The following is a 27383-nucleotide window of genomic DNA, read 5'->3' as shown; positions in this document are numbered from 1 at the left end:
TTGAGGGAAGGGCACCCGCGCCGCCGGAAGCAGCCGCTCGCTTCACGGCGCCGGGACCCGGGCTGGAAGGCAGGGCATCAGCTATGGAACAACCTGGGCAGGATCCCACCTCAGACGACGTCATGGACTCGTTCCTGGAAAAGTTCCAGAGCCAGCCTTACCGTGGCGGCTTTCATGAGGACCAGTGGGAGGAGGTGGGCGGTCCTGGGGTCTCCCCACGTGTGTAGGGGCGTCGTCCGGACTCGTGAGGCACCCGGGCTCTGGGGCGCCTCCCTCAATCCCAGATCCCTGGCGCTGCCAGCTAATAGCTGGTTTCTAGTTGAGTATTGAAAATCGGCCTCGAGGTTTTGAGTTGCTTCTTAAGCTGTCAGTACATTTGAGAACCTAGGTTTTGGAGTCAGGCCTGTGACTCCACCACTTACTGGCTCTGATATGAGTCAGTTACTTAACTTCTCAGAGTCCGTTTCCTCGTCTGTAAAACTGCCCGAACTATATCACCAATAGCAAAGATGAAATGAGACAGTTGGTAAAGTGCCAAGAACATTAGGGCGCTCAATTAATGGTAATTCTTGCCGCTCTTGTAGAATGTGAGAACTAAAACAATCATTAGAGACCGTTACACCACACTCCCATTTTACAGAAGGGAAGCGGAGGCCTGCATGGATACAGCTAGCAGTGATGATTTGCAAATCATGATGAGTAAAAAAACTTTGATAATGAGTCATGGAATTGGATCTGTTCAGTAGAAAAGCTTATTCATGTAGTTCATTCTTAACCATTTACAGGAATTTGAAAAGGTCCCCCTATTTATGACGAGAGCGCCATCAGAAATTGATCCCAGGGAGAATCCTGACTTGGCTTGTCTCCAGTCAATTATTTTTGATGAGGAGCGTTCTCCAGAAGGTATCTTAACATGACTAATTTTTTTTTGTGTTTCCATTGAATTGAAATTAAGTGTGGGTTAGAAGGGTTCTGATTGATAACAAGAAGTAGTTAGCCTGAGCTAACTTGTCATTACTCATTCCAACATACTTCTTTATGTACCTACCAAGTGGTAGGGATTGGGGATACAGGGGTGAATAAGACACAATTCCACCCTCCAAGGTCAGGCTCAGTGAGAAGCCTATTGTCTTAAAGAATCAAGACAAACTTGTGCTATAAGTGTCAGCATGTAGGTGTATACTACAGCTGTAGTGGGTCCTGTTGGAACACTTTAAGGAGCAGGAGTGGATTCACAATAGATAGGAAATTTGAGCTGAATCTTTGTAATTTTGTAGGCTTTTACTAGGGTGAGGAGAGGAATTTGCACTCCACAGGATAAACAACATAAGCAAAAGCAGAAGTATAATCAATCCCCCACCCCTCACTGATTTGTTCAGTGACTAAAAAAATTTCTTTTCTTCAATAGCTAGGATGAGCATACTTTTTTCCTTTATGCTTCTTTTTTTGGAAAGCACTTAGTAATCTACCTTGTAAGATATTTGGAATTAGCATTACATTTGTGCGACTTTGTCCATGTTGATACCCACTTTTATCATAACATCGAGTTTCCTTTCCCTATTGGTTTCTTCGCTTTGGTGTGTCATATAGTACATTATTACATGATTTAGAATCTATTTTTAATGAGCCTTTTAAAAAGTAGGCAATAGTGATTATTTTTCCTCTTCTTTGCAGAACAGGCCAAGACCTATAAAGATGAGGGCAATGATTACTTTAAAGAAAAAGACTACAAGAAAGCTGTAATTTCATACACTGAAGGCTTAAAGAAGAAATGTGCAGATCCTGATTTGAATGCTGTCCTTTATACCAACCGGGCAGCAGCACAGTACTATCTGGGTAATTTATAAGTGCTTTCTGAAGAATAAACTTATGATACAAGCCATTATGATGGTAGTGGAGGTTAGAGAACATCAGAGGATGAGGGGCTGTTATCACAGAAACCCAGACTAAGGATAGTTTACTCTGATTGAACTCTGGTCTTCCAAGTTGACATGATGAGAAACAGGATGGATTGTGTAATTCTTACTATCTGAACCCAGAAAGTGACTTGGTCACTCAAGTAAGGTGTTTGATGTATGAGGCAGTATGTTCTGAGATTTTTGAGCCCAAGGGCTTCTACTCTCTCAAAAAATGTGTTTTACTGGCCTTTTATCCTCTTTTCAAGGATAGCAGGATTAAGGCAGTAGAGATCTTTAGGTGAGATAAGCTATTTTAATCTAAGGGAGAATATCTCAGAGCGTTCTGTGGGACCTTTGAGGTAAAAATATTTTTTGGTTGGGTGCAGTGGCTCACACCTGTAATCCAAGCACTTTGGGAGGCTGAGACAGGAGGATCGTCTGAGGCCCGGAGTTCAAGACCAACCTAGGCAACATAGTGAGACCCTGTCTCTACAAAAAAGTTAGCTGGGCATGGTTGTGCCTGCCTGTAGTCCTGGCTACTTGGGAGGCTGAGGCAGGAGGATCGCTCAAGGCTACAGGGAGCCATAATCACACCACTGCACTCCAGCCTGGGTGACAAAGTGAGACCCTGTTTCTAAAAAGTTGCTTGGATGAGGAATTTTAACTCTTTTATTTATTTATTCATTTTTTTACTTTATTATATTTTTTGTAGAGACAGGGTTTTGCCATGTTGCCCGGGCTGGTCTCGAACTTGGGCTCAAGTGATCCATCCGCCTTAGCCTCCCAAAGTATTGGAATTACAGGTGTGAGCCACCGCACCCAGGAGATTGAGGAAGTTTGGAAAATGCTGCTTCTTAGAGATTTACAGTACACGTTAACATGTTAAAGACACTGAGATAGCCTGCAAGAAAATAAATTTACCCTGGGTTTCTCAAATTTTGTAAGCTTCCTCTTCAAGTAACACTAACATCATGCAGGTTCTGTAGTCGTAAATTTGGGAAATGATTATTTAAGTAGTATTGCTGGTGACTAGTCTTGGTTATGTTAGACCTGTGGGTTTTTTTTTTTTTAATAATTTATTTTTTAAATTGAGACAGGGGTCTCGCTATGTTGCCCAGGCTGGCCTTGAACTCCTGAGCTCAAGCGATCCACCTGCCTTGGTCTCCCAATGTGCTGGTATTACCGGCGTGAGCCACTGCACCCAGCCTAGACCTCTGTTTGTTATCACAGAATTTAGAGAGGACCTAGGACTCTGGGGCTGGTGTGCTGAAATTTCATAACATTGTGCCTTGTGTCAGGTACTCAGTGGACCTTTTCAGTCTGGAAACTCATGTTTCTAGGAAATTTTCCTGAATTCTTTGATATTTTTCTTTTTCTTTTTTACTCTTTTTCTCTTTTTGGAAATCCTGGCTGCTGGTACTTTGGGAACCAAGCAGGAGAAGAGGACCAAGGGCTCAATCTTTAATATTTCCTTTATTGAATCACCTTTGTGCCTGGGGGTTCCAGTCCAAAGACCCACTGTTTTATTGTCTGCTAGGGTAAACCTCCAGTCCTCCACCTGGAGGAACACAGGAGAAGTAGGTTGCTGGTGCAGCAGAGGGGTAAGGAATATGGGACTCTGACTGCTTCTTAAGTAGATTTTCAACCCGCCTTCACCCCCACTTCCAGAGGTACCTGGTGCCATCAGTTCCTGAGTCCTGAGTACTTTGTAGTTTCTGCAGTGCAGCTTGGTAGCTTTTGTGCTTTCCCTCTGCTGGTTTAGAATTCAGTTTCCTTAAGCCTGATACATCAGTTACTTGTCCCTTTGTTTTCCACCTTTCAGAATGTGTTCTGTGTTCTCATTTTCTTTGTCTTTATGGGAGAGAGAGTGGGGATTGAGTTAAATGTATGTGTTCAATCTGCCTCCTTTAACTAAAAGTCCTTGGATCACTTTCATGTGCATTTTTTTCCGTGGTTAAGATCCTGCTGTTCTTCCAGTTTGATATTCAGTTTTTTCACTTAATTTTATAACAAACAATTTCACTGTCATTAAAAATCATTTCTGAATGTTATTTCAATAGCTAAAGTTGCATCATATGGACATGCCACTATTTATACTGTTTGGTTTATTAGTCTACTATTGTTGAGTATATAGACTGTTTTTTGGTTTTTATAAATAATGCAAAAATAAATAAAGTCATAATATTTTTCTAATAATTCTGATTATTCATTAGGCTAAAGCAGAATTTGGCAAACTAGGACTCAGAGTCCACCCCTGGCCCCTTGGCTTGCCATGAACTAAAAATGTTCCATACTTTTTTTTTTTTTTTTTTTTTAAAGTGACAGGGTCTTAGTCTGTTCAGGCTGGAGGGTACTAGCCGTGATCATAGCTTAGTGCAATCTTAGACTCCTGGGCTCAAGCAATTCTCCCACTTCTACCTCCCGAGTAGGTAGAACTATAGGCATGTACCACCATGCCCAGCTAATTTTTAAAAATTTTTTTGTAGAGAGAGAGTCTTGCTGTATTGCCCAGGCTGGTCTTGAACTCCTGGTCTTAAGCAATCCTCTCACCTCGGTCTCCCATAGTGCTGGGATTGCAGGAGTGAGCCTGTTCTAAAACAATATAGAACAGACATCCTACCATGTTTCTTACATGAGGATCTATCTCATTCTTTTTAATGGCTGCATAGTATTCAATAGTATGGATTTACCGTAATTCATGTAATCATTACCAAATTGAGGATATTTGAGTTATCTCCAGCTTTTCACAATTAAAGTAATGCTGTAGTTAACATGCTTTTACATTTATCCCTGCACATTTGTTCAAGTATTTTTGATAATTTTCCAGAAGAAAATTGTCGTGTCAAAGTATATGTACAAAATACATGCTAATTTGCTTTCTAATTTACCCTGAGAGTACCCCTTTTCCATATCTTTTCTAATACTAGATATTATTTGTCTAACCTTTAGCAATTTCTTAATTTTAATTTCCTAATCATTAGCGACGTTGAACATCTTTTCATGTGCTTACTAGCCATTTACAGTTCTGTAGATTGCCTGTTATAGACATTTCTAAGGCTCTTGACAAGTACAACCATATTTTTTCAAAAAAACAGTTGCTCTCATTTGTATTTCCCCAAGATTGTACAAGAGTGTCTTTGTCACTACATATAAAATTTTGGAAACATTTTGATCTCAAAACTTCTGTCTTTTACTAAACGGTGTTTTGTTAGGCAATTTTCGTTCTGCTCTCAATGATGTGACAGCTGCCAGAAAGCTAAAACCCTTCCACCTCAAAGCAATAATAAGAGGTAAGTCTTGTAGAACTACAGTATGACATTTAAAGCTTTGATATGAAGGTGCTAGGATACTAATAAAGTCATCTTATTTTTGCAGTCTGGGTATTAAGTTCCTGTTACTTATCAACAGCAACATGCCACTTTTAAAAGAATTCCTCAGAGAATGACTTAACCCTTTATGTAATAAGAATTTGTAGAGAAATAGAAGCCCCTCATTTTAAATTAATAAAAAAAATTAATTAAAACAAAGCAGTTGCAAAGCCATATTCTGATTTTTTTTCCAAATTAGCTGATTGAAAGGCAAGGTCTTCAAATGCCATGTTAATGTTAATTAAAAGATAAGTTATGGGACCTTTGCTGATGACTGTGGTGCTGAGATGTTCTCAGATTATGTTTTCTCTTGTAGTCTGACCTTTCTATGTAATAACAGTGCTTTTATTACTTTTATACTTCACCTTTTCTTTGAGAAGCTTATAGGTGCTTTGCAAACTTTAATTTATTCATCACATATTAATCTTCCCTGTATCCTCATGGACCAGCTTAAAATGCTTTTTCAAAATTATGCCTCTTTAAATGTTCATGGTTAAGGGCAGTAGGCAGATCCATGTCCCTCAGCTGTAGGAAAAGAAGGTACTGAACAAAGATTGGCTGATAAATTGAATCTCGGTAATCCTGTGGAATTTGCCTCAGGCTAGAAGTGTGTAATCCTTGATTCAGTTGTTGGTTTAACTTACAATGTGACCTTGGCAAGACACCCACTTTGCATATCAGTTTGCTCATCTCTAGAAGATGGGGTTAGAATCTGTTGGCATCTAAGCCCTTACAATGCTTATATTTTGAAATTCTGTGGAAAACCTAAAGAGGCTAACTGGAGAAAAATGTACATGATAACATTAAGTTTTTTTGTTTTTTTTTTTTGTTTTTTTTTGATGGGGGAGAGGCAGCTTAAACTGGTAGCCATAAAGAACAAAATTAGGAGACACCTAATGTCTTTGGCCTTGCCACTGCCTTGATGAATAGCTGAAGCAAATTCTGTTTTTTCCCTCCGTTTAAAAAATCATCTGGGATGGACTTTATACTTCCTGTTTGCAGATGAGGAACCTAAAGCTTGGATATGCTTGATCCTTTGTCTAAGGTCTAGCTGGTAAATGACACAGCCAGATTTCTAGCCTTGATCTATCTGGTTTGCCACTAAGTTATAGCTTTTCCTACTTTAAGAGCCCTTAATACCAGGGAGACTTACAGGAGTTTTGAACTAAATGGACCTTAGGGATTTTTCTGATTTAGGACACAAAAAATATTCTTCCTTGCCTGGGGACTACAGTATAAGGGGCATTATCCTCCATTTTGCCTTCAGGGTACTGGCTGGTAGTTGGTGGGGGTGGGAGATCTTGCCCAAAGCAGGCTCTTTCCATGCATGTTTTTCTTGAATCCTAAGGGTTCTGGGTCCTGCAGGTGCCTTATGCCATCTGGAACTGAAACACTTTGCCGAGGCCGTGAACTGGTGTGATGAGGGACTGCAAATAGATGCCAAAGAGAAGAAGCTTCTGGAAATGAGGGCTAAAGCAGACAAGCTGAAGGTTGGTGACTGTCAGCAACCAATTAGCATTTGCTAATTAGCATTAATTAGCATTCCCAAGATTGTGTCTCTCAAGTCATTGTAAACTTTTTAAAAACAAAACCCAAAACTAGTCCCTACTCCTGGAACTCTGTGGAGGACACTGTAAACAGTTATAGTGTAAACTGTAAACAGTTATAGTGTAATATAGAGGTAAGCAAGGATAGATGGTGTGTATAGTGGTAGTACAGTCATGTGCCACATAACAGTGTTTCATTCAATGATGGAACCCTGTATATATTACAATGGTCCCATAAGATTATGATGCCATATTTTAACTGTACTTTTCTGTGTTTAGATGTGTTTAGCTACACAGATACTTACCATTGTGTTACAGTTGCCTACAGTATTCAGTGTAGTTATGTGCTTTACAGGTTTGTAGCCTGGGTGCAATAGGCTGTACCATATAATCTAGGTATGTAGCAGGCTATACCATCTCAGTTTGTATAAGTACATTCCGTGATGTTTGTACAACAATGATTGTGCATTTTTCAGAATGTATTCCCATCAATCTGAATGGAGATACGCCTTGTCCAGGGCAAAATTAGATACCATTACTATATACAGTCACGTAACAATGTCATGTGTTCAGGGCCAGCTAAAGACTCCCAGTGTATATTATATACTCCCATTCCATTGTATAAGCCATGAAGAGAGACCTAAACCAGGAATTAAGAGACCTTAAGACTAGTTCTGGCTTTCTATTAACAGGCATGTAAGACAGTATTACACAGTGGCTAAGAGCTTAGACTCTGGAGCCACTGCCTGAATTTGAAGACTCTCTTCATGACAGTTATGTGATTTGGACAACTTGCTGATCTCTTTGTGCTTTAGCTACCTCACTAGTAGAAGGAGAATTAAAATATTTCCTACCTTATAGGGCTATTATTATAGTTTAGATGGTTTAACATAAGTAATGTTTTTAAATAACACCTAGAGCATACACACAGTAGTGCTATTTAAATGTTGGATATTATTTTGGGTAGTGATGGTATTCAGTTATTATTACTGTTTTTAATCATCATTTTAGCTATTATGTGCCAGAAATGTCACATGTCAGCAATGACCAGAGGTCATTCTGGTCATATGATATGGTAGAAAAGGTAGATCTCTATGGACCCACATGGCTCAATAACAGAATTCTGAGCCTAGGTAATTGGGTGTGGCCAGAATTTCTGAAAGTGGTATATACAGGAATGAGTGTCTAGAGGGCTACTGGGGACAGTCACAATTAAAGGGAGATTTTAAGGCCCAGAAGCCTGATATTAGGTCTAGGTGACATTGCTTGCTGAATAGCTGAATTATTCCCGTGTGTCTGAGTACAAGCTGATTCTGGGTTCGTATGTGCTTGGCATCTAGCCAACAGACTCGTGGCTATGTTAATATCAGACAGAGTAGACTTCAAGGCAACAAGTGTTATCAGAGATGAAGTGAAGCTTTTTCTCTTTTTTTTTTCTGGAGACAGAGTCTTGCTCTGTTGCCCAGGCTAGAGTGCAGTGGCATGATCATAGCTTACTGCAGCCTTGACCTCCTGGGATCAACTGATCCTCCTGCCTCAATCTCCTGAATAGCTGGAACTACAGGCATGCAACACCATGCCAGGCTAATTTTTTTTTTTAAATTTGTAAATTTGTAGAGTTGGGGTTTCACTATGTTGCCCAGGCTGGTCTCAAACTCCTGGGCTTTAATCCTCCTGCCTTAGCCTTCCAAAGTGCTAGAATTATAGGCATGAGCCACTATGCCCAGCCATTGAAGCATTTTTTTAAATGATAAAAGGACCAGCTTATAAGAATATTTAACAATTCTAAATGTGTAGGCACCTACTAACAGCTTCAAAATGCATGATGCAAAACTTGACAACTTAAAGAAGGAAGAGACAAATTCACAAATAGGTGGAAATATCAACTATCTCAGTAATTAATAAAACCAGTATTTAAAAAATAGAGAGGGGTAGTATCAATCACAGTGGTGGACTAAAGACCTTTAAAATTTTTCTCCTTCATAAAATCAATGAAGAAACTGGCAAAAATGATCAGAATTAACTTTTCTAGGACTCTGGAAATGAACCAGAGGTTTGCAGCAATCTGGAAATGAAGCAGAGGTTTGCAGCATGTTTATTCAAGAAAAATGATGGAACCTCAGTAAGAACAGCAAGCTTTGTGACATTTTAACTTGCTCTATATCCCTCCTCCCCAGTTCCACACTAGCCTTGAAAGCCAGTAGCCCACAGTCATGGTGAAAATGAGCAGCCTGCAGCCACCAGAGGAGGCAGAACAGGGTTGGAGCTCTTTCAAAGCCTTTTCCCCAGCGAACTGTCATGATTTGACCATCTGGTAGGTCCCTGGAAGGCCCCGCTCACAGGGCTATTTTTATATGACCTGACTTGGAGCTTACCCAGTATAAAAAGCTTTTTTACATAGGGCCAGAAAATAGGGGGAATGAAAAGGTGGGAGAGAATTTGTCAAAAAACAATTAGAGGCAATTGTTAAAGATTGTAGAAGCTGAAGCAGTGGATAACACTGGAGCAAACAATAGGTGCATCATAAAGCTTAAAAGGAAAAACTGGGGAATGAAATTCTGTGGGGGCTCCGAAAACCTCCAGTATTCCTGGAGATCTAGATGGTCACACATGTGCCCAGGGCTATACATGTGCTCAGGAAAGACCTGAGAAGACCCTAAGCTCTCAGAGTCTCTGCAAGAAGGAAGTGAAGGCTAAGGTAGAATTTTAAACTGCTTGGGTGAATGCTAAAAGTGTGCTTCAACATGTACACAAAGCCTCTTGACAAAGATCGGAAGACTTACTGTCTGGTCATTAGCTAGAGGAAGCCTAGATGTGGGACTTACTAGACAAAGACTTTAAACCAGCTAATTTAAATATCTTCTCAGAATGAAAGGAAATAGTGTCTAAAGAACTAAAAAAAAGTATGAGAATGATGTCTTTCCAAATAGAGAATATCAACAAAGAGAAGTTACTAGAAAGAACTTAACAGAAGTTCTGTAGTTGAGAAGTACAATAACTGAAATGAAAAATTCACTAGAGGGGCTCAACAGCACATTTGAGCAGGCAGTAGTAAGAATCGTCACACTTAAGATGTATCAGTTGAGATTATCCAGTCTGAAGAACAGAATGAGAAAAGAATAAGGATGAAGAGAGACTTGTACGATGCCATCAAGCATACCAACAAAGGCATAGTGGGGGTCCTAGAAGGAGAGAAGAGAGAGAAATGGGCAAAAGAATACTTGGGGAAATATTGGCCAAAAACTTCCCAAATTTGGTGAAAAACACTAATGTATACATCCAAAAAGTTTAAACTATAAGTGGGATAAACTTAAAGTGATCTCTACCTAAACACTTTATAATCAAACTGTTGAAAAACAAAGAAGAGAACCTTAAAAGCGGCAAGAGAAAAATGACTCTTCATATACAAAAAAACCTAAGGAAAATTAACAGCTTTCTCATCAGAAGTCATGAAGGCCAAAAGGCAGGTAAATGACATATTCAAAGAGCTAAAAGAAAAAGACTGTAAGAATTCTATATCTAGCAAATCTAGTCTTCAAAAATGAAAGAGTGGAAGAGAAGTAGTAGTAAAGCCATCTATATGCAGACAACTTGACCGTGTATATAGAAAATCCTAAGGGATCCACTAAAAAACTCTTGAAACTAATAAGTTCAGCAAGCTTGTTGGAAACAACATCACCAGTACACAAAAATCATTTGTATTCTATAGATTTTTAATGAACACTCTGAAAATGAACTTAAGAAAACAATTCCATTTTAAGTAGCATCAAAAAAATACTTAGGAGTACATTTAACAAAAGTAGCTAAAACTTATACTCTAAAAATACAAAACACATTGTTGAAAGAAATTAAAGAAGACCTAAGTAAATAGGAAGACATCCCATGTTCATAGATTATATCTTAATATTGTTAGATGGCAATACTCCCAAAATTAGTGTATCAATTTAGTGTAATTTTCTTTTTTGAGACACGAACTGGAGTGCAGTGGCATGATCATGGCTCACTGCAGCCTCAAACTCCTGGGCTCAAGCAGCCCTCCTGCCTCAGTCTCCCAAGCAACGGGGACTATAGGCATGTGATGCCACATCTGGCTAATTTCAGTGCAATCTGTATCAAAAGTCCAATTGGCTTCTCTGCAGAAATGGACAGGCTGATCATAATATTCACATAGAAATTCAAGGGACTCTGAATGACCAACAATCATGAAAGACAAAAAAAAAAAAAAAAAAAACAGAATTGGAAGACTCACACTTCCCAATTTCAAAACATATGACAGAGCTACAGTAATCAAGGCATTGTGGTACTGGCATAAGAATAGACATATAGGTCAATGTAATAAAATTTAGAGCTCAGAAATAAGCCCTCACATTTATGGGGAATTTATTTTCAACAAGTGTGCCAAGACCATTCAATAGGGAGGTAATCTTTTCAACAAATGATAGTGGGACAACTGGATATTCACATGTGGGAGACTGAAGCTAGAACTTTATCTCATACTATACAAAAAAGTTACCCAAAGTAGATCAAATACCCAAATGTAAGAGCTAAGACTATACAACTCTTAAAATAAAACATAGATATGAATCTTCATGAACTTGGATATGACACAAAGCACAAACAACAAAAGGAAAAGTAGATCGATTGCACTTCATCAAAAGTAAAAACTTTGCTTCAAAGGATACCATCAAAAAAATGAAAAGGTTAAGATAAATGTGAAGAAAAAAGTGAAAAGGGGCCAGATGCAGTGGCTCACACCTGTAATCCTAGCATTTTGGGAGGCCAGGGCAGGAGGACCACTTGAGGCCAGGAATTGGAGACCAACCTGGGCAACAAAGTGAGACCTCGTCTCTACAAAAAAAAAAAAAAAGTGAAAAAGCCCACAGAATGGAAGACAATATTTGTAAGTCATAAGGGACTTTTATCTACAATATATAAACTACTCTTATCATCTCAATAAGACAGGTAACTCAGTTTTTTAAATGAGCAAAGGATGTGAATAGACACTTCTCCAAAGACACACAAATGGCCAAAAAGCACATGAAAAGATGTTCAACATCATTAATAATTAGGAAATGCAAATCAAAACCATAGTAAGATACCATTGCATACCCACTAGGGTGGTTATACTTTTTAAAAAAAAATCTATAGAGACAGGGTTTCTGTCACCCAGGCTGTGTTTCATAGCACTCAGATCACACCACCAGAGTAGTACATAATCCACCTGTTACACTGGCTCTTTACTTGTCTGTACCCCTCAACCCTTTAGTAGACTGTGAGTTCCTTGGGTACATACAGGAAGTAAATTTAAACTGCTGCTGCCACTGGCTCTGACATCTAGGCATGTACTTTGTAAATGTTTATTGAACTGAATCTGGCCACTGCTATTTCTTAACACAGGAACTTGGGTTGGATAGAGACCAGAGATAATAATTTAGCAACAGGCTAGTGCAACAGAAGAGGAAGCCAGGTCTCTAGAGCTGATCCATCTAAATTTCATTTCTAGCGAATTGAACAGAGGGATGTGAGGAAAGCCAACCTGAAAGAAAAGAAGGAGAGGAATCAGAATGAGGCTTTACTCCAGGCCATCAAGGTGAGTTCTCAAACCTTAGGTTTTTATGGTCCTGCTAAATCCACTAATCCTGTGAAACTTGTTGGGAACCTTTCTTGGGATGCTTTACCTGAAGGAATTTGTTCATTTTCTTTTTACTTTGGTAAAGCAGTGTGACGGAGGAGACCAGGCTCTGGAGTCAGGCCACCCCAGTTCAGTCAGCTCTCTCATGTGCATGTGTTGGTCTCAGTAACATATACAGTTGTCTCCACTTACCTGAAGCAGATGTATTCCAGGATCCACGGTGGATGCCTGAAATCTCAAATAGTTCCAAACCCAATTGCCATCAGTCAGAACACATTTCTGTTTGTGTCTTCCACCCACAAATACAATGCCTTTTCTATCTTAGCTAAAGCACTTATCACACACTGTGTCCATAATTTTTGCAGTTTGAGGTACATCAGCAACAGCAAAACTAGCATGAATTTCTTTTTCCTTCTTTGTAATTTCACAGATAGAAGGTTGCTCTTACCATAGATCTTAGCAACCTCAGCATACAATTTTTCTTCTAATTAAGTTGAGAAGTTTCACCTTTTTACTTAAAGGAGGTAGTCTATAGCTTCTATTTGGCATATCCGAATTACCAGCATCAGTACTCTTGTGCTTTGGGGTACTTATTAAGTAAAATGAGTGTTACTTAATACAGGGACTGTGATACCATGACAGTCAATCTGATCATTGAGATGGGTACTAACTCACAGGTGGGTATCATCTACAGCGTGGATATGCTGGACAAAGAACCAGAGCCTGTGATTTCATCATCTGCTACTCAGTGCATAATTTAAAACTTACAGGTTATTTCTGGAATTTTTCATTTAATATTTTCAGACCATGGTTGACCACTGGTAACTGAAACTGTGGAAAGCAAAACCGTGGATAAGGGGACACTACTGTACTGAATACCTGCTTTGGGTTAAGTGTTATTTAATCTTCACAGTGGCCTTCTGAAATAGGTTGTCTTGCTTCTGTTTTTTTGGATAATAGTTTCAGAGAGGTGAAGAAACCTTACACAGCTAACGTGTTAGAGCCAGGTCCTTGCTCTTAACCACTGGGTTATACAGCATCTTGAGAAAGTCTGACATTTTAGGATGTTGCTCCTATAACAACAACAACAACAAAATCCCATCCTGTCTTTCTCTTTTCTGTATTTTGAAATATATGTAGTCTGACCCAAATCTTGCTTTAACCTTGATACCTAGGGAGTCACCTGTTTGAGCTTGTTTGGTCTTTTTTTTTTTTTTTTTTTTGTATTTATTGATCATTCTTGGGTGTTTCTCGGAGAGGGGGTTGTGGCAGGGTCATAGGATAATAGTGGAGAGAAGGTCAGCAGATAAACACGTGAACAAGGGTCTCTGGTTTTCCTAGGCAGAGGTCCTTGCGACCTTCCACAGTGTTTGTGTCCCTGGGTACTTGAGATTAGGGAGTGGTGATGACTCTTAACGAACATGCTGCCTTCAAGTATCTGTTTAACAAAGCACATCTTGCAACGCCCTTAATCCATTTAACCCTGAGTTGACACAGCACATGTTTCAGAGAGCATGGGGTTGGGGGTAAGGTTATAGATTAACAGCATCCCAAGGCAGTAACAATCTGATCTCTCTTTCTTTTCCCCACATTTCCCCCTTTTCTTTTCCACAAAACTGCCATCGTCATCATGGCCCGTTCTCGATGGTCGCTGACTCTTTGGAGCTGTTGGGTTACACCTCCCAGACGGGGCGGCTGGGCATAGGTGCTCCTCACCTCCCAGACGGGGCGACCGGGCAGAGGCACTCCTCACTTCCCAGACGGGGTGGCGGCCGGGCAGAGGCGCTCCCCACATTCCAGACGGGGCGGCCGGGCAGAGGGGCTCCTCACATCCCAGACGATGGGCGGCCAGGCAGAGATGCTCCTCACTTCTCAGACGGGGTGGTGGCAGGGCAGAGGCTGCAATCTTAGCACTTTGGGAGGCCAAGGCAGGCGGCTGGGAGGTGGAGGTTGCAGCGAGCCGAGACCACGCCACTGCACTCCAGCCTGGGCAACATTGAGCATTGAGTGAGCGAGACTCCGTCTGCAATCCCAGCACCCCAGGAGTCCGAGGCGGGCAGATCACTCGAGGTCAGGAGCTGGAGACCAGCCCGGCCAACACGGCGAAACCCCGTCTCCACCAAAAAGACAAAAACCAGTCAGGCGTGGCGGCACGTGCCTGCAATCCCAGGCACTGGGCACTTGGCAGGCCGATGCAGGAGAATCACGGGAGCCCGAGGCAGGGAGGTTGCAGTGAGCCGAGATCACAGCTGTACAGTCCAGCCTCGGCAACAGAGGGAGACCGTCGAAAGAGAGAGAGGAAGGGAGGGAGAGAGAGAGAGAGAGAGAAGGAGAGAGAGGGAGAGAGGGAGAGAGAGGAAGGAAGGGAAGGAAGGAAGGAAGCAAGCTAGCTCGCTTGTTTGGTCTTAACAAAGGAGAGAATATCTGCTGGGAGATTATGGGAAGGAAGGGAGCTTGTTTGGTCTTAACAACGGAGAGAATATCTGCTGGGAGATTATGGGATAGGTTTTTTTTTTTTTTTTTTGAGATGGAATGTCGCTCTGTTGCCCAGGCTGGAGTGCAATGGCGCAATCTCGGCTCACTGCAGCCTCCGCTTCCTGGGTTCAAGCAATTCTGCTTCAGCTTCCCGAGTAGCTGGGACTACAGGTGCACACCACCATGCCCAGCTAATTTTTGTATTTTTAGTAGAGACGGAGGTTCACCATATTGGTCAGGCTGGTCTCGAACTCTTGACCTCAGGCGATCCACCTGCCTTGGCCTCCCATAGTGCTGGGATTATAGGCGTGAGCCACGGTGCCTAGCCGGGATAGGTTTTTTGTTTTATTATTTGTTCAATTAAATTATGCACCATTTATGTTACTTGTTGACTGTAAAAAACTTAACACTGCTAAAACATACTCCACTATTCCCTCCCCACAACAATCCGTTTACATGTATTAACACGTTAAACAGATTAGAATACTCCAGATTTTCCATCTAATTCTCATTCACAGTGAGGGATTTGTTTGTTTTCTTAAATGTAGAATATGGGATGTCCAGACACCCAGACATTTGCATACATCCTTTTTTTTTTGGTTCTCTTCTTTAGTGTAACCCTTCATCTCAAACTTAGCATACATAAGAATTACTCTCAACAGTACACAAAGCTATGCATGCTGTATTTTACTAATGGTTTAAGGGAGGAGTCAGCAAACTGCAGCCATTGGAACACAGCCCTGCCTATTTGTTTATGTACTACTTATGGCTGTTTTCACACTACAGTGGTAGAGTTGAGTAGTTAATTTTGACAGAGACCATTGTCCAGAACTCTTAAAATATTTCATATCTAATGCTTTAAGAAAAAGTTTGCTAACCTCCAATTTAGGGGATATCATCAAATCTAATTTTGATTGCATGTCATTTCCCCTCATCTGCTAACCTTAGGAACCCCTGCACACCTACATAAGAGGTGACCCTACTATTTCAGACCCTTGATTTATGCCCATGTCTAGGAGACAGTCAAGATTAAGTCAATGCACACTCTTTCTAGTATTCCATGTCCCAACTAAACTGAAATATTTGACGTTTCTTTTTTTTTTTTTTTTTTTTTAATCTTTTCTGTCCTTTTGCACTTGCTGCTCATTGGAGTGGAAGGCTCTTCCTCCCTTCTAAGTGCCCCTCCCTTCCAACTTCTCTGCTTTTCAGAGTCATTGTTCAAGGCCTAGCATATCTCAGTCACCTCCAGCCCCCAAGGCTGAATTAATTATTCCATTGTCTATGGTACCACAACTCCACTTCTTACCTTATATCATCATTATTTCCATAGCTGTCTCACCACTTGATATTGAGCAGAGGCTTGAGGGCAGGTAACCATGTCTAGTTCTCTGTGACACAGGGTCCAGCACAAGATAGATGCCCAATGAAGGTGAGTTAAGTGGTACCTACTATGTGCCAAGCCTCAGAGATAATGAAGATGGATGTGTGTAGAGCTGTCCCTCAGGGAGCTCCCATTGTTATGGTGTTTTGTTTTTTTGTTTGTTTGTTTTTTGGTGCATTAAAGTTAGTTGTCCATGTTCATTCAGGGTACAGATGAACAAAATTAAATCAAAATTAAAGTTAGTCGTGCAGCCTGGACAATATAGTGAAACTCCGTCTCTTCAAAAAATAAAAATAAATAAAAAATAAAAAAATTAGCCAGGCATTATGGTTTCTTTATTTCAGTAAAATGGGTTTGCATCCTCCCACACAATAAGATGTGCATTATGTGTGTGTGTTTCTGTCTTTAACCCAGGCTAGGAATATCAGGCTCTCAGAAGCTGCCTGTGAGGATGAAGATTCAGCCTCAGAAGGTCTAGGTGAGCTTTTCCTGGATGGACTCAGCACTGAGAACCCCCATGGAGCCAGGCTGAGTCTAGATGACCAGGGCAGGCTGAGCTGGCCTGTGCTCTTTCTGTACCCAGAGTATGCCCAGTCGGACTTCATCTCTGCTTTTCATGAGGACTCCAGGTACTGACTTGCCCAGGAGCCCTCTGCTTTTGCTTGCATGCTGTCTCTGTTTTTGTGGCAGGAGGGACAAGTGGATTTTTGGTTGAGAAGAGAAGATAATGGTTTAGAGGGTTTCACACCATCTGGTTTGATAATAACCTGTCTATCCTGTAGCTGACTGAACCTTGACTAACTAGGTTTGCAACGACAGACTAAAGTCTCATCGTCATACTAACTGGGCTAGTACGTGCAACACCACAGTATTGTGTTTGCCAAAGAGTGGTACACATCACTGGTGAAATATGAAGTCATTTTAGGTAATACATGCATAGCAATTTAAGTGAATATTAATTAGAAAAAATATATACAGGCCGGGCGCTGTGGCTCATGCCTGTAATCCCAGCACTTTGGGAGGCCGAGTCAGGCAGATTACTTGAGGCCAGGAGTTCGAGACCAGCCTGGCCAACATGGTGAAACCCAGTCTCTACTAAAAATACAAAAAATTAGCTGGGCATCTGTAATATCAGCTACTCAGGAGGCTGAGGCATGAGAATCACTTGAACCTGGGAGGTGGAGGGTGCAGTGAGCCGAGATCATGCCACTACACTCCAGCCTGGGTGACAAAGCAAGACTCTGTCTCAAAAAAAAAAAAAAAAAAAAAAAAGATATATATATGTCTTTGATATATATGTATATATGTCTTTGATATATATGTATATATATCAAACTTAACTTGTGATTTCATAGGGTTAATGTGTAGAATGAGTCTAAGTGTAAGAGTGTAAGAAAATTTTTTTTGTAATTTTTTTTTTTTTTTTTTTTGGAGACCAGATCTCACTCTGTCGCCCAGCCTGGGGTGCAGTGGCGTGATTATGGTTCATCACAGCCTCCAGCCCCCAGGCTCAGGTGATCCTCCTGCCTCAGCCTCTCAAGTAGCTGGGACTACAGGTGAACATCATCACATCTGGGTAATTTTTTAATTCTTTGGTAGACACAGAGTCTCTCTATGTTGCCCAGGCTTGTCTTGAACTCCTGGGCTCAAATGTTCCTCCCACCTCGGCCTCCCAAAATGCTGGGATTACAGGCGTGAGCCACTGCACCCTACCAGAAATGTTTTGAACCCTGAAGCTGTTTAAAGAAAATTATGTCAGCTGGACACGGTGGCTCATGCCCGTAATCCCAACACTTTGGGAGGCTAAGACAGGAGGATCACTAGAGGCCAGGAGTTCAAGACCAGCCTGGCAAACATGGCAAAATCCCGTGCCTAATAAAAATATAAAAAATTAGCCGGGCGTGGTGGCGCATGCCTGTAGTCCCAGCTGTCTGGGAGGCTGGGACACGAGAATCACTTGAACCCAGGAGGTGGAGGTTGCAGTGAGCAGAGATTGTTCCACTGCACTCCACACTCCAGCCTTGGTGACAGAGCAAGACTTTGTCTCAAAAAAAACAAAGAAAAGAAAAGAAAAAAAGAAAATCCTGTCAGTCAGGTGCAGGGCTCACACCTGTAATCCCAATACTTTGGGAGGCTGAGGCAGGAGGATAATTTGAGCCCAGGAGTCTGAGACCAGCCTGGGCAATATAGGGAGACCCCCGTCTCTACAAAAAAAGAAAAAAATTAGCCAGGCATGGTGGCATGTGCCTGTAGTCTCAGCTACGCAGGAGGCGTAGCTTTTTTTTTCTCAAATAAAAAAAGAAATAAAATTATGTCATAATAGGACAAGTGATACATATACACATTTGGGGTACTGCTGTCAAATGGGTTAAGCCTGCATTTCATGTTTTGTACATTCTAGATAACTTTGAATTAGTGTCTGGGGACCGATGTGGGAAAATAGATCATGAGTTATTGATACCCAGAAAGTACATGTTTTATCCTTAGGTTTATTGATCATCTAATGGTGATGTTTGGTGAAACACCCTCTTGGGACCTAGAGCAAAAATATTGCCCTGATAATTTGGAGGTAAGAGAAGTTTTATTTCATTCCTCTATGGAATTAATTTTTTTTTTTTTTTTTTTTTTTTTGCGGCGGGGGAAGCAGTCTGCTTTATTTATTTGAAAATTATAGTAAAATATACATGACATAATATTTACCATTTTAACCATTTTTAGGTATATAGGTCAGTGGCATTAAGTACATTCACATTGTTGTGCAACTATCACCACCAGCCATCTCCAAAACCTTTTCATCTTCCCAAATTGAAACTCTAAGTACTTTATATAAGTAGAATCATACAGTATTTGTCCTTTTATGTCTGGCTTATTTCACTTAGCATAATGTCTTCAAGGTTCATTACATATTGTAGCATGTGTCAGAATTTCCTTTTTTTTTAAATTTTTGAGACGGAGTCTCGCTGTTTCACCCAGGCTGGAGTGCAGTGGTGCGATCTTGGCTCACTGCAACCTCCGCCTCCCAGGTTCAATCGACTCTCCTGCCTCAGCCTCCTGAGTAGCTGGGATTACAGACGCGTGCCACCACACCCAGCTAAGTTTTGTATTTTCAGTAGAGATGGGGTTTCACCATGTTGGCCAGGCTGGTCTCGAACTCCTGACCTCAAGTGATCCACTCACCTTGGCCTTTCAAAGTGCTGGGATTACAGGTGTGAGCTACCATGCCCAGCCAGAATTGTCTTCCTTTGTATTTATTTTTATTTTTTGAGACAGAATCTCGCTCTGTCACCTAGGCTGGAGTGCTGTGGTGCAATCTCAGATCACTGCAACCTTGCCTCTTGGTTCAAGTGATTTTCATGCCTCAGGTTCCCAGGTAGCTGGGATTACAGGTATGCGCCATCACGCCTGGCTAATTTTATTTGTATTTTTAGTAGAGATGGGGTTTTGCTATGTTGGCCAGGCTGGTCTTGAACTCCTGGCCTCAGGTGATCCGCCCTCCTTGGCCTCCAAAAGTGCTGGGATTACAGGCGTGAGCTACCATGCCCAGCCAGAATTTCTTTCCTTTTTAAGGCTAAATAACATTCCATTGTTGGGATTTTTTAAATAAAAAATCACAATATCCAGTATAAAGAATTACCTTTTTCTAACATTTGAGAGTCGGATGCCAACTGATGTCCCATTACCCCTGAATACTTTACTGTGTATTTCCTACACAAAAGGACATTTTTCTTTATAATACCCATATAGCTATCAAAGCAGGAAATTTACATTAATTCACTGTTGACATCTAACCCTCAGACTCCATTCAGGTTTCACAAATTCTTTATAGCAAAAGGGTTTTGTTCAGAATCACATACTGTATTTAGTGATCATGTCCCCTTAGTCTCCTTCAGTATGGAAGAGCTCCTCAGTCTTTCCTCCACTTTTTTTTTTTTACTTAAAAAATTTTTATTCATATTTTTGTGATCATGTGACTCAACTGCAGTGCACTTTCTTGATCTTAACACCGGTGAAGATTACAGACCACTTATTTTGTAGAATGTCTGTCAGTATGGGTTTGTCTCGTGTTTCCTTCTGACTAGATTTGGATTATACATATTTGTTTGTTTGTTTTGAGATGGAGTTTTGCTCTTGTTGCCCAGGCTGAAGTGCAATGGTGTGATCTCGGCTCACTGCAGCCTCTGCCTCCAAGGTCCAAGCGATTCTCCTGCCTCAGCCTCCTGAGTCGCTGGGATTACAGGCATCCGCCACCACGCCCAGCTAATTTTTTGTATTTTTAATAGAGACGGGGTTTTGCCATGTTGGCCAGGCTGGTCTCAAACTCTTGACCTCAAATGATCTGCCCGATTTGGCCTCCCAGAGTGCTAGGATTACAGGCATGAGCCACCACGCCCAGCCTGGATATTTGGCTGGAATATTACAGAAGTGATGCTGTATTCTCATTGCACCTATCAAATGGTACATGATCTCCATTTGTCCCATTACTCATGATGTTCACTCTGATCACCTGATTGAGGTAGGGTCTGCCAGCCTTCTCCACTGTACAGTTACTTTTTCTTTATGATTAATAAGTGTTTTATAGGGAGATGCTTTGAAATGGTGTAAATATCCCATTGCTCGTCAGACATTCAACATGTTTATTTATATTGGTGGATTTATAGTTTCTTGTTTCATTTAACAAGTTTTGATCTGTTCCTATGATTGTTTCTGTTATGCTCAGAATATCCCAGATTTGGCCAGTGGGAATCTCTTCAAATTTGTTTCTGTGTCTTTTGACTTGTGTCTATTTTTTAAGTGGTTGCTTTCTTACACAGGATGTTCTAGGTTCAGATTGTGCTTTCCTTGCCCCAGCTCTGGAATTAGCTATTTTTTCCCAAGGAGCCCTGGTTCTTTCTAGTGAAGAATGGTATTTAGAAGCCGAGATCTCTGTGCAATAAGTGTATACATGTATTGATTAATACAATGGGGGTAGAGAGGCAAGCTTACTGCCTCAATGTCTTCTCAGTGCCACAGCTGGGGAGAGAGAGAGAGAGAGTGTGTGTGTGTGTGTGTGTGTAAAACCATGAAGTCTCATTGGTATCTCCAACTCTAATTCAACATCCACAGGATTTTTTCTCCCTTTCTATATTTGTAACAATGACTTTCTTGTTCTTTTTTTTTTTTTTTTTTTTTTTGAGACAGGGTCTGGCTGTGTTGCCCAGGCTGGAGTGCGGTGGGGAGATCTTGGCTCACTGCCAAGATCAACCTCCTGGGCTCAAACCATCCTCCCACCTCAGCCTCCCAAGTAGCTGGGACCATAGGCATTTGCCACTGTGCCCAACTAATTTTTGTATTTTTAGTAGAGATGGGGTTTCACCATGTTGCCCAGGCTGGTCTTGAACTCCTAGACTCAAGTGATCCACCTGCCTCAGCCTCCCAAGTGTTCAGATTACAGGCATGAGCCACCATGCCTGGCCTGACTTTATTATTCTTAATATAGTTATTTGTTTGATCAGTTCCCCTCCTGTCATCACCGCTGGCCCCTCTCCTATGTGGAGCCTTCCTCACCCTACTTGGACTCTTGACTCCACATGTTACGCTGCTGCCCCCGCGTGGGCATCTTCCTCACCCTGCACAGACTCTGACATCCCGCACTGCTCAACGACCCTACATGGACATCCTCCTCGTCCTGCTTGGGCTCTGACACCCTACAGCAGGCCACCCCCTGCCATAAGTGGTCACCCTCCTCACCCTAGTTGGGCCTGTATACTCCGTATTAGTTGTCCCCATGCATGGATACCCTTTTCACCCCACATGGCCTCTGACACCCCACCTTGGACAGCCATCTTACAAGGGAGCACTTCTTCCCCTGCTCAGGCCTGCTGGCCCCCAGCATGGATGCCCTTCTCCACTGGTCCTGCTCTGACACCCCCGGCAGCTTCCTGTGCAGGCGTCTTCCTCACCCTGCTTGGGCTTTGACACCCTGCACAGACATCCTTCTCTCCTTCCTCAGGCTCTTTCCTGTTCTGAGCCACCATAGCTTTCTCCTCCACACACCTGATGGCTTTAGTCTGAATTATTAGGGAAAAGAGGGCTACATAGGCCTGGCCTTCAGTCTTGACTCTTCTGTTTACCGGCCGGGTAATGTTGGCAAGTTGTTCTCCTTCTCTGAGCCTTGATTCTGTCTTTGGAAGATGGAACTGATAATAGCCTCTCTTACAGTGGCATGGGGCGGGGGGGGGAACTAAATGCAAAGCACCCAGCTACACAACCATATAAAGGAGGCATTCAACTGCTAACTGTTGCCATCTTTTTAATTTTTCCTGGGCTTAGCCTTAACTAAGGCTGCCGAAGTGCGCTTTGTCTCTGACTCTTGCCCTTCTGTTAATCTTGCAGGTCTACTTTGAGGATGAGGACAGGGCAGAACTATACCGGGTGCCTGCCAAGAGCACCTTGCTGCAGGTTCTACAGCACCAGAGGTGAGTCATCTCATGGCACTGAGTAGACTGGGGAAGATGCTCAGTGTATTAGTCCATTTTCACACTGCTGATAAAGACATACCTGAGACTGGGCAATTTATAAAGAAAAGAGGTTTAGTGGAGAACTCACAGTTCCACGTGGCTGGGGAAGCCTCACAATCATGGCAGAAGGCAAGGAGGAGCAAGTCGCCTCTTACGTGGATGGCAGACGGCAAAAAGAGACAGCTTGTGCAGGAAAACTCCCTTTTTTTTTTGAGATGGAGTTTCGCTCTTGTCGCCCATGCTGGAGTGCAATGGTGTGATCTTGGCTCACTGCAACCTCCACCTCCCGGGTTCAAGCAATTCTCCTGCCTTAGCCCCCTGAGTAGTTGGGATTATAGGCACCTGCCACCAGGCCCGGCTAACTTTTGTATTTTTAGTAGAGATGGGGTTTCACCATGTTGGCCAGGCTGGTCTTGAACTCCTGACCTCAGGTAATCCACCTGCCTTGGCCTCCCAAAGTGCTGGGATTACAGGCGTGAGCCACCACTCCCGGTCAAAAACTCCCATTTTTAAAAGCATCAGATCTCATGAGACTTAGTCGCTATCACGAGAACAGCACAGGCAAGACATACCCCCATGATTCAGTCATCTCCCACTGGCTCCCTCCCACAACACATGGGAATCATGGGAGCTACAAGATGAGATTTGGGTGGAGATACAGAGCCAAACCATATCACTCAGGCACCATCCGAGGAGTACAGCCAGGTTCTCATTCCGCTGCTGATTGATTGCCTCATACTCCCCTCCCTTCTGCCCTGAGCACAGAGCTGTGTGAGACAGCAGCCATGGAGACTGGCCTGGCCCATTAAACTTAGCCATTGGTCAAACAGGCTCTAGTGTGATGATAGCCCACTGCACCACAGCCATAACACTCCAGACCAGGGGAGATAAATAGGGCTGGTCTGAGAAGGGAAAAGCTGCCTGGCTTTTGTACATGAAGGCTGCTAGGATGGCCTTTTTTTTTTTTTGGGACGGCATCTCGCTCTGTCACCCAGGCTGGAGTGCAGTGGTGCGATCTTGGCTCACTGCAACCTCTACCTCACATCCCATGTTGAAGCGATTCTCCTGCCTCAGCTTCCTGAGTAGCTGGGATTACAGGCGCCCGCCACCATTCCTGGCTAATTTTTGTATTTTTAATAGAGACGGGGTTTCACCATGTTGTCCAGGCTGGTCTCAAACTCCTGACATCAGGTGATCCACTCACCTTGGTCTTCCAAAGTGCTGGGATTACAGGCGAGCCACTGCACCCAGCCAGCCTTCCTTTTCCTAATCGTACCTATACCTATGTCTCCTGATGCTCTTTCTTTCGTTTGCTTTTTCTTATTTTTAATTTTTTTTTTTTTTAAATAGAGACGGGGTTTTACCATGTTGGCCAGGCTGGTCTTGAACTCCTGGGCTCAAGCAATCCACCCACCTCAGCCTCCCAAAGTGCTGAGATTACAGATGTGAGCCAACACACCCAGCCCCTAAAATTTTTTTTAAAATTATTTTTATAATAGAGACAGGGTATCTTCTCCAGGCTGGTCTTGAACTGGGCTCAAGCAGTCCTCCTGCCTCACCCTCCCAGGTAGCTGAAATATCGAGTGCATGCCAGTGACCCGGCTCCTGATACTGTCATATGAAGAAAGCATTGGCTCTTGAAGTCAGACCCATCATCATTTACTGGCTGTGTGACTCTAAGCACACGCTACCTCTCTGGGACTGCTGCCTCATCTCTGGAATGGGAGTAATACATGCCTACACATTTCTCAGGTATTTGAGAGCCAGTGAGAGGATAGGAGTTGAAGTGCTGTTGTAAACTGCACAGGGCAGTCCTGCTGTAGGAGGGCATCTTTGTCATCAGCAGTGGCAGCAAGTTGGATTTGGCAGCTGTGAGGTGTTCCTGGACTATAAGGGAAGCCCTCAGCAGATTTGCAAATTGACTCTTGGACTACTTTTCCTTAAGCTTTGAGCAAAGCAAAGAGAAAAGCAGATGCTTTTGCACTTAAGCTAAAAGAGCCCAATGTATTAGTATAAAGAGAGTGGTTGGATGTGGTAGGAAATGAGGCTAGAAAGCTAAGTTAGGGCCATACAGCAAGGCCTGAATGCCCTGCTAAGGAGCATAAACTTTATCCTGATTGTGGTGTACACCAGGGTTGATTTTTAAAAATTAAAAAGATTTTAAAAGATGTACAGAATAGCCCAGGTACAGTGGCTCACACCTATAATTCCAGCATTTTGGGAGGCTAAGGCATGAGGATCACCTGAGCTCAGAAGTTAGAGATCATCCTGAGAAACATAGCGAGATCCTGTCTCTACGGAAATTTTTTTTATGGTGTTGTGCACCTGTAGTCCTCGCTATTTGGGAGGCTGAGGCAGGAAGATTGCTTGAGCCGAGCATTTCGAGGCTGCAGTGAGCTATGATCACACCACTGCACTCCAGCCTAGGTGAGAGTGAGACGCCATCCTCCCACCACCCAAAAAAATTACAGAGTAATGTAAAGATTTGAAGTGTACTGTTCAGTGGTGAGGCCTGAAGTAGGAGGAGGTGAATTAGAAAGAGGTTTAGGAGGTAGATTGGATGGGAGCTGGTGTAGTGTTGAGTGATGTGATAGGGGTGTCCAGCTAGTCTTAATGCTTTGGCTTGGTAGGCAGGAAGGAAGGGTTTTTCCAGATCTGATTGATACCTTTGGTGGTGTTTTGCTCTGGTCCCAAATCTCTCTTCTTCTAGTTTGTGGACACATTTTTAGCTGCTCATTTTCTCAGTTGTTAGCAAATTACCCAGAATTCTTTAAAGGCCTGAGTTCTGCCCTACCCCAGAGGAGAAATCTAAATAGAAAGCAGACCGATGCTTGGAGGAAACCAGTTTCATGCTTCTCAGAAAATGTAAATGCTGTTGGAAGTTACTACCTTTAAAATTATTACCATAGGCAAGAGCCTACCCAGGACTGGTTTCTGGCAACTTCAGACCCTAAACTGGGTAGAGCCACGAAATAGGCCCTCTGTCCCAAAGCAGGTCCACTGAGTAATACAACACCCCTATCCCTGGGAGGCCAAAGCCCTCCCTGCCTCTCCAGCCTGCCTGACTCCTTTTGCTTTGTGCCCTAGCCACAGCAAATGTTCTGGTTACTTGCACCTCCTGGCTTTTGCTCCCCAACCCCCATCACCACCCCTTCCCCAGCTTAAAGCCAAGTTCAGACATGGCATCTTCCAGGAAGCCTTTTTTGATTCCCTTCCTCATAGAGGGAATTGTGCCTCCTTGGGATAACGCTGTGCCTCACAAATGCTTTTGCAGTTGTGCCTTGCTGTCATTAATTGGTTCCTCATCTCCCTCCCCTCCAGGACTGAATTTGAGAACAAAGATGATGGTGTGTGGGTGTTTGTTTTTTAATCTCTGTGTTTTCAGCACAGGGCCTGGCTTACCACTGAATGTTGAATGAATGAGTAAAACCATGCTTTATATTTTTATTTCACATTTAGCCACAGACATGCATGATGCCAGAGGACTGGCCTAAAGGTTCTGGCTAGGTTGTAAGGATAAGAATGTCATGCTAATTTGCCAGATTTATGAACCACCAAATAACTGTGCTAAACTTGCATTTCCATGTTGACTCCCATCCAAAGGCTCACCTTGAATGTTGTTAGGAAGGTGCATGGATGGTTAAGATTGTAATTAAATTAACACCCTCTCTTTTGTTGTGTTCACGGCAGGTACTTTGTAAAAGCCCTGACACCAGCATTTTTGGTCTGTGTAGGATCCTCTCCTTTTTGCAAGAATTATCTCCGGGGGAGAAAGGTGTACCAGATACGATGACTAAGCCAGGGCCCCTGGATCTCCTCCCTCACCTTCCTCTGCTGGGAACCTAGCACACCTGAATCAGCTGGACATACTGCTGGAGTCCAGTGCTTTCTTTCCGTCACCCTGGGGATAGTCCTTCCTAGCATCGTGGTGGGGGAGGAGCCTCTGGCTTCCCTAAACGGCAGCCTCTCTGGCTGGTCTTCACTTTCCTCAGTTGATATAAAACTCTGGGCCTTGGCCATGATGTCCTTGGACTCCATCGCTAAAGGGAACATCTGCTGCAGTTACCACAGCAACTGACCTGAGTGGCACCCTGGTCTGTGGAGATGGACTCAGGATCCAGTGACAGGATTCTGAACTTTTGTGGCGTTTGACACCTTAGAGAAGCTACCCCTCAAACTGCCCATCTACACACAAACAAACAATGCATAGGATTCCAAGGCTTTAAAGCTGAGAGACCCTGGCCTCAAGTTATTTCATGTGCACAGAAGGAAGCCATGTGGGGTTGCTGCAGATGCCTTGAGGTGAAATGGGGGCAGGAAAGCCACATCTTGCTCTGCATTTATAAAGACCGTACAAACTGAGATCCTTGGTATCCCTAAAAAGATTGCCAATTTTCTTCATCTTTGCCATATGGAGGACTGTGACAGACTTGGACAGTGGCCTCTGAGTTCCTCTGCAGTTTGACATTTAGGATTTTGTGTCTTTTAAACTGGAAAATCTTCTAGCATGTTGGGTTGTTATAGAGTATATTTTTGTCTGCAGCTGTTTGTTGCCCCATTCCTAAGAGGAGTTTATCCATCCTGA

At 42.6% G+C, this 27383-nt stretch overlaps 1 protein-coding gene across 3 annotated transcripts; it reads left to right on the top strand.

Annotated features, from left to right (window-relative positions):
* On the top strand, positions 1–27383 carry TTC4 (tetratricopeptide repeat domain 4). 3 transcript variants are annotated; one of them, XM_054486212.2, is made up of 10 exons: positions 1–194; positions 786–903; positions 1675–1836; positions 5111–5188; positions 6632–6756; positions 12317–12403; positions 16716–16930; positions 18789–18870; positions 22674–22756; positions 26489–27383. In XM_054486212.2, the coding sequence occupies exons 1-10, from the start codon at positions 84–86 to the stop codon at positions 26589–26591; spliced, it is 1164 nt and encodes a 387-aa protein (XP_054342187.1). In that variant the 5' UTR covers positions 1–83; the 3' UTR covers positions 26592–27383. The 3 variants fall into 3 exon arrangements, with proteins under 3 accessions (XP_054342187.1, XP_054342195.1, XP_054342176.1); XM_054486201.1 differs by having other exon boundaries at positions 20–318; XM_054486220.2 differs by lacking the exon at positions 5111–5188 and having other exon boundaries at positions 15–194.

This window comes from Pongo pygmaeus, chromosome 1 (genome assembly GCF_028885625.2).
Source record: "Pongo pygmaeus isolate AG05252 chromosome 1, NHGRI_mPonPyg2-v2.0_pri, whole genome shotgun sequence".
Taxonomy (NCBI): Eukaryota; Metazoa; Chordata; class Mammalia; order Primates; family Hominidae; genus Pongo; species Pongo pygmaeus.
Note: the sequence above shows the minus strand (reverse complement) of the source record. Positions and strands in the feature narration are given on the sequence as shown.

Coding starts and splice junctions, on each gene's coding strand:
- TTC4 (XM_054486201.1), top strand. CDS start 175: ATGAGGACCAGTGGGAGGAGGTGGGCGGTCCTGGGGTCTCCCCACGTG. Junction 6,757..12,316: donor CTAAAGCAGACAAGCTGAAG/GTTGGTGACTGT, acceptor TTTCATTTCTAG/CGAATTGAACAGAGGGATGT. Junction 18,871..22,673: donor ATTGCCCTGATAATTTGGAG/GTAAGAGAAGTT, acceptor TTAATCTTGCAG/GTCTACTTTGAGGATGAGGA.